Here is a 13,381-nt window from a genome sequence, read left to right as displayed (position 1 = left end):
TGTACCCTCCGTTGTTTAGAAGAATGAGGCAGGGATCTCATTGAAACTCATTTAAGACTGAAAGGCCTAGACAGAGTGGACGAGTAGCGGATGTTTCCTAGAGAGGGAGAGTCTAGAACTAGAGGGCACAGACTCAGAATAAAAGGACGTCCCTTTAGAAAAGAGATGAAGAGGAATTTCTTCAGCCAGAGGGTAGTGAATCTGTGGAATTCTTTGCCACAGACAGCTGTGGAGGCCAAGTTATTAGGCATATTCAATGCTGAGGTTGATAGTCTCTTGATTAATAAGTATGTCAAAGGTTATGGAAAGAATGGGGTTCAGAGGGAGAATAAATCAGCTATGATGAAATGGTAGAACAGACTCGATAGGCTAAATGGCCTGATTCTGTTCCTGTCTTATGGCCTTATGGTAAAAGCTTTAAAAAATAAAATTTGAATACCTTTTTAATTCAATACAATAAATTATTTTAAAACCACTAACTTTTGCAGTCAAAATAATTGCTTCCAAAGTAGATACATCAATTTCTGGTTCAGGAAAAGCAGAAGGATAAGAGACAGATCCCGATTCAGATTTGTTCAGGATAAAGAGCTTCATCCTATGTTAACAAAAGGAATTCTGCAGATGCTGGAAATTCAAGCAACATCCCATGTTAGCTTAATAGTTCTTATTTGTTTAGTAAATGTCAGGGAGATACCAAAGGAATTTTTAATTGTCAATAGACAGCACAAGACAACTGTTAAATTACAGGGTCACCATACTGACTACTGTTTGATGGTGTTTTAGTGTCTCGTCTTGTTGAATATTGCTTTTCTTTGTTGCATGTCCACCCTGACCAACAGACCACAGCAAATTCCTAATACATGTAAATGTGTATGGTGAACAAAGCTGATCATTGATGCTTCATTTCTAAAATAGATCCTTCACGAAATGCTTTCTGTAGAAAATGTCACGAGAAGCGAAGTAAAAAACACAAGTTTGGAAAAAAAAATCAGAATCAGGTTTATTATCACCGGCATGTGACGTGAAATTTGTTAACTTAGCAGCAGCAGTTCAATGCAATACATAATGTAGCAGAAAGAAAAAAATAATAATAAATAAAATAAAATGTAATAAATAAACAAGTAAATCAATTACATAAATCAATAATTATTTTAAAATGTGCAAAAACAAAAATACTGTATAAAAAGTGAGGTAGTGTCCAAAGCTTCAAATTCCATTTAGGAATCGGATAGCAGAGGGGAAGAAGCTGTTCATGAATCGCTAAGTGTGTGCCTTCAGGCTTCTGTATCTCCTACCTGATGGTAACAGTGAGAAAAGGGCATGTCCTGGGGGCTAGAGGTCTTTAATAATGGACGCTGCCTTTCTGAGACACCCCTCCCTAAAGATGTCCTGGGTACTTTGTAGGCTAGTGACCAAGATGGAGCTGACTAGATTTACAAACTTCTGCAGCTTCTTCCGGTCCTGTGCAGTAGCCCCTCCATACCAGACGGTGATGCAGCCTGTCAGAATGCTCTCCACAGTACAACTATAGAAGTTTTTTGAGTGTATTTGTTGACATGCCAAATCGCTTCAAACTCCTAATAAAGTATGGCCGCTGTTTTGCCTTCTTTATGACTACATCAATGTGTTGGGACCAGGTTAGATCCTCAGAGATCTTGACACCCAGGAACTTGAAGCTGCTCACTCTCTCCACTTCTGATCCCTCTGTGAGGATTGGTATGTGTTCCTTCATCTTACCCTTCCTGAAGTCCACAATCAGCTCTTTCGTCTTACTGACGTTGAGTGCCAGGTTGTTGCTGCGACACCATTCCACTAGTTGGCATATCTCACTCCTGTACGCCCTCTTGTCACCACCTGAGATTCTACCAAAAGTGGTTGTATCGTCAGCAAATTTGTAGATGGTATTTGAGCTATGCCTAGCCACACAGTCACGTGTATAGAGAGTAGAGCAGTGGGCTAAATACACACCCCTGAGGTGCGCCAGTGTTGATTGTCAGCGAAGAGGATTTGTTATCGCCAATCTGCACAGACTGTGATCTTCTGGTTAGGAAGTCGAGGATCCAATTACAGAGGGAGGTACAGAGGCCCAGGTTCCACAACTTCTCAATCAGGATTGTGGGAATGATGGTGTTAAACGCTGAGCTATAGTTGATGAACAGAATCCTGACGTAGGTGCTTGTGTTGTCCAGGTGGTCAAAAGCCGTGTGAAGAGCCATGGAGATTGCGTCTGCCGTTGACCTATTGTGACGATAGGCAAATTGCAATGGGTCCGGGTCCTTGCTGAGGCAGGAGTTCAGTCTAGTCATAATCAACCTCTCAAAGCATTTCATCACTGTCGATGTGAGTCCTACCGGGCAATAGTCGTTAAGGCAGCCCACATTATTCTTCTTTGGCACTGGTATAATTGCTGCCTTTTTGAAGCAAGTGGGAACTTCTGCCCGTAGCAATGAGAGGCTGAAAATGTCCTTGAATACTCCTGCTAGTTGGTTGGCACAGGTTTTCAGAGCCTTACCAGGTACTTCATGGTAAACCAAGCAAACTTCATGGATTTAGTGAACAAACTTTGAATGGCTACAGGTGTACGAAATATGTTCACAGCAAGACTCACAAACAATATTGGGATAATGACCAGATACCCATTTTTTGTGATGTTTGGCAAAGGAAAAACTGGACAGGACATCAAGTAGTTCTCTGCTTTACTTTAAATAGTAGCACACAGTCATCAGACATCAAGGATGAAGGATCAACTTTATTTGCCATATACTTTTTTTTATCATGTCATAGGAATTTGTTGTGGTGTGTTAGGTAGGATGTGACATGCAACAAAAGAACACCATTCAATAATTACAAAGAATAAAGAATTCTATAAAAATAAGGAATTATATTTAAATAAGAAAACTAGTAAATTTAGAAGTTAAAGGACAGATGTTGAATAAAATGTGCATACCAACACAAATACAGCATGTATCTACAATGTAAACAGCATTATAAAAAGTGGTTTAATGTGTCTACAGTGCAGCGCAGTGACTGAGGTAATAGAAAGAGGGGAGTGGAGGTCCAGCTAGATGGTTGATCCGATTATCCATGGTCATGGGTGTCCATTTGTGTGAAAATATGGGATATCAGTTTAAAGTCACATCTAAAAGACTGCACATTGACCAATAATCAGCGATTAGTTGATCTAACCAATAGCATAGAGTTGCTATCACTCACTGGGACTAACCATTAATGAAGTCTTGTGCTCATTCAGCACAGAACAGGGAATTGTCAATGGAACTAACCATTGGCACAATGGGATTAATCACCGGAACTAACAAGTGACCAGCCAATGCAACTAATGGGAGTTAGTTGCATGCCCCATGAGTGGTCAGAAGATAGGCACATCATTGAATATATTTCTTGAGCATTCACAGCTGGCTTGCTTTTGTTACATTTTTAAAGTGCACAATTAATGTGTTAGAAATATTTGCAGGCTTACCCTGGTTTTGGCTTCAATTTGAGATCCTCGGTCCAGCAGCAACTTAACCATGTTAGCATTCCCTCTCTTTGAGGCCACATGCAGCGGGGTGATGTCATTCTGGGGACAAGACCAGTTTTCAATTACTCTGACCTGCACACGTAATGGACTGACTGCTGGCACAAATATCTGACACTTTGCACATTTCACACTGTTTTACAGTATTTGGTCTGTTCAGAATTTACACATTTGTTAACAAATCTCTGATGTAGTTTGTTTTTTATATTAGCCACCAAGATCGGAGTCAGGTGTTGCAGCTTCTTAACGACTTGTTGGCATGAAGCTATTGGACTAATATAAAACAAATTCACGAATCCCATTCCAGGAAAGGAGACACATCATCCTTAACTGGCCTTCCAACTTGTCATTCCCTTCCTCCTGCCCAGAATTCCAAAACACCCAAACTCAGAGCAACATGATTAACTCTTAAACTGCACTCCGAGGCAGCCTTCTAGCATATTCAGAGGCAAGATGGCACAGGAAATAAAAACTCGCCTAATCAGTGATGTGCACATCTTGTGAGTGAATGAAAAAATCACCATCACAGTGGGGATAAATACAAATATAGATATTGACCCCTAACACTTACAATAAAGCATTTCTCACATAGTGCTAAACACAACAGATTCTGCAGATGCCACAAATCTTGAGCAACACAAACAAAATGCCAAAGGAACTCAGCAAGCCAGGCAGCATCTATGGAGAGGAATAAACATTCAATGTTTCTGCCCTAGACCCTTCATCGGGCAGAAATACAGCCCTGACATCCTCTAGCATTTTGTGTGTCATACACAATGCTACCTTCTTTGTTTCCGAATACATTTCCAGCATCTGCAGAAACTCTTGTGCTTATAAGGTATGCTTGTTTTCCTTTGCCGCAATATTCTTGACAAGCTCAGTATATATCATTTCCTACTTTATAATTGTTATAGAGTTAAAAACAGGAAATGATGAATCAGAGGAGGATGAGAGGCTACTGATAGAGGTGTACAAGATGATAAGAGGCACAGATTAAATGGATAGCCAGAGACTTTTTCCCAGGGTGGAAATGGCTAATATAATGGGGCATAATTTTAAGGTGATTGGACGAAAGCATAGGGGAGATGGCAGAGGTGTTTTCTTCCCACCCCCCCCCCACACACACAGAGTGGTGCGTGCATGGAAATAGAGACAGATAGATTAGGGTCATTTAAGAAATTCTTAGATATGCGCATGGATGGTAGAAAAATAGAGGGTTATGTAGAAGGAAAGGGTTAGATTGATCTTAAAAGGTTGACACAACATCATGGGCCAAACGGCCTGTACTGCACTCTAGTGTTCTACGTTCTATGCCAATAATTCCTATTCAAAATTTGTCAGATCACCTGGAAGAGTACATTTCTGAAACTTTCTTGCGATTTGATGGTTGTTATCAGTACAAAGGTTGCTGGTCAGAAGGCCTTGAGCAACAACAATTCTCAGTAGCTTAAATAAAGATAATGATACGAGTAGCGCCTTTACAAAGAAAAGGTCTTTTGCTTCACAAGCCATTAAAATTTATTATACATGTAATGTTCATGTTAAAAAAAGCATAAGAGAAATGCATAGAGGTGAAATGTAACATCAGCTAAATCACAATCTGGAACCTTACCCGGGCTGTGAAATCTACAGCAGCACCACGATTCAGCAACAAAGTTGCTACGTTTATATTCCCATAATGAGCAGCTATATGAAGCGGGGTAAAGCCACTCTGAAAGAAAGAGGAGATTTAAGCATTAATTTTTGCCTTTTGTGTTTTACAATGTCACTTATTCTCCCAAGGCTTGTTAGCAATCACTGTTTAGTTGAGGCTCTTTACCCCAGAAGGCAAAAAAAAAATCTTCCATGTCACATCCACGCCATTTTACTCTTCTTTCTGAAACTATTTTTTGTTTAAAAAGCCACATTGCTCAAGTTCATTGAATGGTCTTTGAAGTGCAGGTGGTCTGCTGTGCTGGGGGCAGCACAGCAGCACGGTAGTCAGCGGGACGCTTTACAGCACCAGTGAATGTTAGACCAGGGTTCAATTCCTGCTGCTGTCCGTAAGTAGTTTGTACATGCTCCCTGTGACCATGTGGGTTTTCTCCAAGTGTTCTGGTTTCCTCCCACATTCCAAAACAGACGTACAGGTGAGGATTAATAAACTGTCGGCATGCTATGTTGGCACCGGAAGCATGGCGACACTTGTGGGCAACCCCAGCACATCGCAAATGACGACGCAAATGATGCACTTCAGTTTAAGTTTCGCTATACGTATGACAAATAAAGCTAGTCTTTATCTCATCTAGCTTTATGTAGTCAGTGCAAATTTGACCCTTTTGGCAGTAATTATCTGAGGTAATGCGTTACAGACTTCCCAAACTGACAGGAGGCTTGCATGCGATTGATAAACTCTTGCAACATCTCCACAGGTGAAGTTTGCACAAAGTGAAGTGGATGGCAGTTCCAATTGAGTGCAGTCTGCGTTGAAGGTTTAAAAGGGCTGCTGATTTTGCCTGCCAGTAGCAATTCTCTCTCAATGGCGCATACTGTTCTTGGGGGCATGCACATTTTAGTTTTCCCCTTCTCTCTCATACATACACTCAGAGACAAAGGAACACACACACAGAAAACAGCAGGAATTTGTATTCATACAACATTATTACAAAATAAAACTTCCCGAAGGTTGCACCGGAGTAACTGTTAAGCACCACTTGACAGCAAGCAGATATTAGGGAGAAAGCAGAAAGCATTAGGAGGAGAGGTAAGTTTTAATGCACATCTTAAAGAGCAATTGAAGAAGGAATTGCAGAGCTTGGCAACTGAAAGCACAGCCATCAGTGGCAGAGTTATTAAATTCAGCGGTGCTTAAGAGGCCAAGACATATGGAGCAGTCATATTTCAGAGCAACTTAGACAGATATAGTGGGACAAAACTATGAAAGGACGTGAAAATAAAAAAGTATTTTAAAACAGAAACACTGTCAATGTAGGCCATTAGACACAAGAATGACAGCTGAGCACAGGGAGAGCAGCTTTTAACAATTAGAAACACACGTACAGACCCACACTCTCTCTTCCTTTTCAGTGTACTTCTCACATTAGGCAGTTTACATATTTAAAAATCAGAGAAAATCCTTTCTCCATACTAAGCCATAATTTCCAGTTGCATTGCATTCCACTCCACACAATTGTATAATCAAGTTGTGCTGAATTTCAGTATGCAACACGGTGTAGATGGATGGAGCTTTCACACAGATCTCAGATTGATGCATGTGTTTGCACATCCCAAGATGCCAAAGTTTCATAACAAAATTTCCATAATTAAGTGATTTGTAAGTGTCCATTTTCACAAATTAGCCCCACCAGGATCCTGGGGTCTTCTAAAATGAAAATGGGGAGGGATGTACAATAGACAACTCAATGAAAATCAGAATTACCTTGAGTAAAGCCCAACTGCATCTGTCATTGTATGAGGCTGACACCCAATTCTGACTCAGCAGTACTGCACAGAATCCATTCCCTAGAGAACGGTCTGTTTCTTATCCACACTAGTAAGATTGCACTTCATTAAAGATAGGCATGTGCACGTTAACCTCTTGGCTTCGCACAGCCAGGCCACGACCTGCATAGAATTTACAGCCATTTCCGAACATGCTTGAGGAACAACTTGACGGGAAACATCTATTACCTAGCTGTAAATAGAAATATTGCTACAAAACATATAGATCCGTGTCACCATTCTTAAGCTTGGTAAACACTGGATGTTAGTCAACAACAAAATTATACTCATGAGTTAAGAGTTCCTACAGCACTTTGTGAGTATTGCCCTGAATTCTATATTGTGCATAAGGCAGGGAGAGTGACTTAGAATTGGAACTTACAATAAAATCATATGGCATACTTTTAAATGGCATCACCTGCTGTGGGTGCAAATGTGCTCAAAGGGAATACGCCCTCATAAGGGAGAGATCGGCCATGAAGCACAAAGTAAACAAGAGCTGTGGAAACTGTTTCTTGCTTGGTGGTGCCTTCTGCTTCAATAAATGTCACAATATAGAACTGGTAATGGAGCTGTTATCCAGCTCTAGAGAACATCGTGACAGACGCAACATCAACAGGTCTAGAATACTTGCGATGGTGACTCACACGGTCTCACCAGCCAGATATATGGGCTGACATGCACTCTTTAAGGAAGTGTATAAGGTGAGGATCCAAGTGACATATCCATAACCATGCTGCTTCAAACATTCCCCTGAATGCTAAAGTGATCAGTGTTCCGATTAATAAAACAAGCCGCTCTTTCTCGGAAACAATGTCATTATCAATACCTATCGCCCTTAGGATCACGTAGTTTACCTGCAGCGCTGTGTAGGGTTTAAATAAGACCCCCGTGTCTAGTGCTTAAGAACATGCAACTACAATTTGGGCCCTACACTTCCAGAGATCTGGAGGCATTAGATGCATTTGCAAAGATGTTCAGCAAGCCTGTTAGCCATGCTTTCATTGGAGTGATGTTTAAGAGAGGCATTTCAATATTTTTAAGGATCCAAAGAATCCCTCTTTTCTGACACTTGCAGGGTAAGTGTCATGCAGCAGTCCGGGAAAGTCAATCCTAGATGCACACCTGATCAGGGCTGTCTGCAGTTCCCAGCACCTGCATTTCATCGTAACTCTGACAAGGGCCCAACCAGCTCTTCCGAGTACGATGGAACTTGGGTTCTGACCAGAACAGATTACTAATGGAAAGTTAGTGATCATCGCCAGGTTCTAAAATGACAAAACATAAAAGGGTGAATAGTCTATCCCTAAGGCTTCCAGGTCCAACTGCAGAAAGCCCTGCAATTTGATCTATTTCTCCAGATTTGGGCATGCTACAGTTTCAAAACTAAAATAAAAAGCATAGCCAGAAATAAGAGATGAAGCAGCAGCAGCAGCACAAGAATTATGAGTGGCGTGGCATATAATATGTATACCTCTGTGGTCCTATTCACCATCATCTACGATAGCACATTGGGCAGAGAAGAGAAGGAAAGAAAAATGAAGGATTAGTTCACCGGCAGGTGACAGGTGTTCCACAAACCCTGTGATGAACGAATGACAAGAAAGCAATGATCCAAGCAAAATGGGAAGTAAGAGGCGACAGCAGGAAAAAAAAAGAAAAAAAGGGAGGGAATTGAAGAGGAAAAAGTTCCTTGTACACTGAATAAATGGTTATTTAGAATACTTTCTCATTATATTAAAGCATTTGCACACAATTTTAAAAAGGAAAACCATCATTCACATTTTCCTGTAAAGCAAATCTTTGACTAGGTTTCTTTAAAAAAAAATTCAGGATAAAGTTTTCAGTCTTGGCTAGACATATTCCTGTCTCCAATTGCCCAGTCCGCTCGCTCCCACCATTGATGGCCCAATACGTCCAGCCTCAGAACATCCTTTTCTCCCCCAAGCTAGATAGAAAATAAAAGTTGTTCTGCTCCCTACAGGGTGATTCTTGACTCCCTGTCAAACAACCATCCAGCCCCCATCCCCTCTTCCCCCCTTCCATTTGTTTTCCCTCACTCCTCTAACACCCATCCACCAATCCACTACGGGCATGCCCTGGAGATTACTCTCTGGATCCTAGAAGACACAATAAAAGTGTTGACAAACCGATTTCAGGAGTTATGTGACAAAAAATGAGAAAGGTCACACCAACTTTTGGCATGTATTTTGGGCCTACACCACCACTGGATATCATAATAGTGAGACTGCCATGTCTTAAACAGCAGAGCATGAGTTAGAGAGCAGGCAGCATAGTTAAGTGCAGGCTCCGAGCTAGGGGAGGAGGGGGGCAGGCCGCGAGCTGGGGAACAGGCCAGGGGGTACACCGATGCCCACAGGACATCAGTAAGGCCTACCTTCGACTCCACGTCGGCGTTGTGGTCATTCTGCAGAAGCAAGGCTGCTGCTTTGGTGTCATCTTTGCGAGCAGCAATGTGCAGGGCTGGCAGTCGGACCTTTCCCTTCGTGTCGTTCTCCAGTAGCAGTGAGACCACCTGGTCGTGACCTTGCTGCAGCGCAACAGCCAATGGAGTAAACCCATCCTGCACAGGGAGATGAAAAGGTAGTGATTATAGTCCAAGCATCATAGCTAGAGACATCCTGCCTTTACTCCAAGTGTAGTTAGACTGTGTACCTCCGGCATGTCCGGAGATGAATACCATTTTTACAGGAAAAATCATTAAATACATCAAGAACTAAAGAATAAAAGCCTATAGTAAACACAAGAGTTTCTGCAGATGCTGGAAATCCAGATCAACACACACAAAATGCTGGAGGAACTCAGCAGGTCAGACAGCGTCTATGGAGAGGAATAAATAATCAACGTTTTGGGCCGAGACTCTTCGTCAGGACTGGAAGGGAAAGGAGAAAGAAGCCAGAATATGAAGGTGGGGGTGAGGAAGGAGTACAAGCTGGCAGGTGACAGGTGAAGCCAGGTGAGGGGGATGTCAGGTGGGTTGGTGAGTGGATGAAGTTTACTTTTCCTTTCTCAGTGGAGGAGGCCATGGACTGACATGTCAGACGGGAATGCAAAGTAGTTATAGTAATTAAAAGTTAAAAGTTATCATAGTGTAGTACTTAAAAGGTTATTGCAGCAAGTTTGGATGAAGTATAGAATAAAGAAATTCTTAAGGGATAAAAACACTAGCATGCTCTAGATCAGTTTTGGTATAGTACCATATATAACAATACAATCTGCCATTCATCAGCACTGCTTAAGCTTCACCATTAGCAGAACAATGAGCATCTACCTTGGCTGCTAAAGCAAAAAGATTCGGCTTTGGTACAGAAATAAACTGTGCCCAGTTCTCTAGATATGGTCTTATCAAAGCCTGGAAAATTGTAGCAACACTCCTACACCCATTCCAGAATGCTATCAGCCTTGCTGACAACTTGCTTTACCTTCAATTAGCTTTGTGCTTTGTTTACAAGGATGCCCATGTTATTTTTTGAATAGTTTCTAAGCATTCAAAAAGTTTCTTTTTCTATTCGTCTTTCCTCATATAGCACTCCACCAGCCACCTTTTACAGATCCTTTGTGCATTTTTCCATCGTCAGCAAACTTAATACATTACTCATGGTCCATTCATTTTGAAGATTGGTCCTGGATCGAGACTTCGGCATGAATCCTCCTGACAATCCAATAGCTTTCCACATCATTCCCATTTTCCTATCTAGGCTGCTCATCACCTGACCCTGACCAGCCCTTATTTTGAGTAATTTTCTGTATGCCACCTAACTGAATGTCTTCTGAAAAATCTAAATATACCATACACTGCTTGTTAAGAACTAAAGAAAAACACAAAGTAAAAAAAACTACCAGTGTCATATTCGATTTTTCTTTGGTAGAATAATTTTGCCTCTACCTAACCAACTTATGACTTTATAGTCACGAATGATCACTTCCCAAATAAGAACATTCAGCACTTATCCAATAACTTATGCCACAGCAACCAGCTTATAATGGCTTGTAGTATCTTCCCTTTTTGTTTACCAGTCATTATGTTTGTTACCTTGTGATATATTTGGACAATTATAGGATCTATGGAAATTTGGAAGGTTTTTAGAATAATAGGAAACCTCTTTCAAAGAACCAAATGAGATGCACAAAATGCTGGAGGAGCACAGCAGGTCAAGCAGCATCAATGGAAAGGAATATATATCCCTGCAAGTGGCCAAACTGTTACATCTGCCCGTATACCTCCTCCCTCACTTCAATTCAGGGCCCCAAACTACCCTTCCAGGTGAAGGAACTCTTCTCCTGCAAATCTGCTGGGGTCACCTACTGTGTCCAGTGCTCCCAATGCAGCCTCCTCTACGTTGGTGAGATCCGTCATAAATTGGGGGACCACTTCATTGAGCACCTTAGCTCCATTTTAATTCCGATTCCTATTCCTGTTCCTACATATTGGTCCACAGCCTCCTCTTGTGCCTCAATCAGGCTACCCTCAGGGTGGAGGAGAAACACCTTATATTCTGTTTGGGTAGCCTCTAACCTGATGGCATGAATATATCTCCTTCCAGTTTAAAGAAAAACCCTCCCTCTCCCCTCTTCTTCCATTCTCTAATCTATCCTCTTACCTCTTCTCACCTACCAATCACCTCCCTCTGGGATGACTCCTCATTCCCTTTATCCTATGGTCCACTCTCCTCTCTTATCAGATTCCTTCCTCTCCAGACTCTCTCACCCACTTTCTAGGCGTCACCTATTACCTTCTAGCTCAACTCCTTCCCCTCACTTCACCTTTTTCATTCTGGCATCCTCCCCTTTCCTTTCCAGTCCCAAAGAAGGGTCTTGGCCTGCAATGTTGACTGTTTATTTATTTCCATAGATGCTGCCTGACCTGCTAAGTTCCTTCAGCATTTTATGTGTGTTGACTTGGATGTCCAGTATCTGCAGAATTTCACATGCTTAGGAATAAATAAGTCAATGTTTCATCAGAGTCTTCATCTCAGCCTGAAACGTCAATTATTCTTCTTCATAGATGCTGCCTGATCTGCTGAGTTCCTCCAGTATCTTGTGTGTTGATCTGGATTTCCAGCATCTGCAGAATCGCTTATATTTATCAAGTGAGAATAATGGCTGTCTGCATCATTGCCAAGCTGCTGATAATAAAAGATCTGGGTCATCTCGATTTGTATTCAACACACAATGATGAAACAGACTTTCTTATGTCATAAAATCCAACCAAAGAGGGAATACAGGTCCAATAATCCAACCCATATTCTTGCGCATTGAAGGTCAGTTTGCCAAAAGAGTAGGTTCAAATTAGACATAGTTCACACCACTGGGCACCCCATTGCAAAGAATGGAAAAGCAACAGTGAAAATAGCTCATCCACTAAATAAGGCAGGACAATCTGCCTAAAGACATTTTAAAAAAAGCATGTGACCATGGTTTTTTACAAATGGAAGTAAAGAGCACAAAAGCCAGAAAGTTATGCTGAACTTATATAAAGCATTATTTCATCTCCAGCTGTAATATTGCATTCAAATCCACACACCATGCTTCAGTAAGGATGTTAGCGTATAGAACAGATGTACTGGAATATTTCCAGGAATGAGGGCAAGTCTTAGAGCATCATTACAACTCAGAAGTCTGTACTGGCTCCTTGTCAAGCAGTCCTATCAACCCACCCCACTACTCTTTGCCCACACATCTGCAAATTATTTTCTCCCATGCCAGTCCTAAACTCTTTTGAAAACTGGTAACTAACTTAGAAAATGGACTGTAAAGGGCAGTGTTGTTCTCTCTAGAGTAGAAAAACCTGATGGTATATTTCGCCAAGTTACTTAAAATATACCAAGGTTTGGATAGAATAAATATAAATATATAATATTACCAATAGCTCACGATTGGTAAAGGGATTAATAGTTATGAGGAGAAGGCAGGAGAAATGGGGTTGAGATAAAAAGTTCATGACTGAATGGTGGAGCAGACTAAATTGCCTAATTCTGTGGGTCTCTTATGGTCTAATAGCTGAAGAGATGATAAGAAAAAGGCAAAGGTTTAAAGCATAGGTTCCTAATCTTTTTTATCCCACGGACCAATACTGTTAAGACCATAAGACCATAAGACAAAGGAGCAGAAGTAGGCCATTCGGCCCATCGAGTCTGCTCCGCCATTTTATCATGAGCTGATCCATTTTATCCTATTTAGTCCCACTGCCCCGCCTTCTAACCATAACCTTTGATGCCCTGGCTACTCAGATACCTATCAATCTCTGCCTTAAATACGCCCAATGACTTGGCCTCCACTGCTGCCCGTGGCAACAAATTCCATAGATTCATCACCCTCTGACTAAAAAAATTTCTTTGCATTTCT

General features: G+C 41.4%; 1 protein-coding gene across 4 annotated transcripts in view; it reads right to left on the bottom strand.

Annotated features, from left to right (window-relative positions):
• ank3b (ankyrin 3b) overlaps nt 1-13,381 on the bottom strand; it is a 401,704-nt gene that overhangs the window by 178,021 nt on the left and 210,302 nt on the right. For all 4 annotated transcript variants that reach the window (XM_063071574.1, XM_063071573.1, XM_063071575.1 and 1 more), the window contains exons 6-8: nt 9,414-9,599; nt 5,148-5,246; nt 3,479-3,577 (exon numbers count right to left, since the gene is read on the bottom strand). In XM_063071574.1, the coding sequence (XP_062927644.1) occupies nt 3,479-3,577; nt 5,148-5,246; nt 9,414-9,599 (384 nt within the window). The remainder of the gene's footprint in view (nt 1-3,478; nt 3,578-5,147; nt 5,247-9,413; nt 9,600-13,381) is intronic.

Source organism: Mobula hypostoma, chromosome 19 (genome assembly GCF_963921235.1).
Source record: "Mobula hypostoma chromosome 19, sMobHyp1.1, whole genome shotgun sequence".
Lineage (NCBI taxonomy): Eukaryota > Metazoa > Chordata > Chondrichthyes > Myliobatiformes > Myliobatidae > Mobula > Mobula hypostoma.
This window is presented reverse-complemented; position numbering and strand designations above follow the sequence as displayed.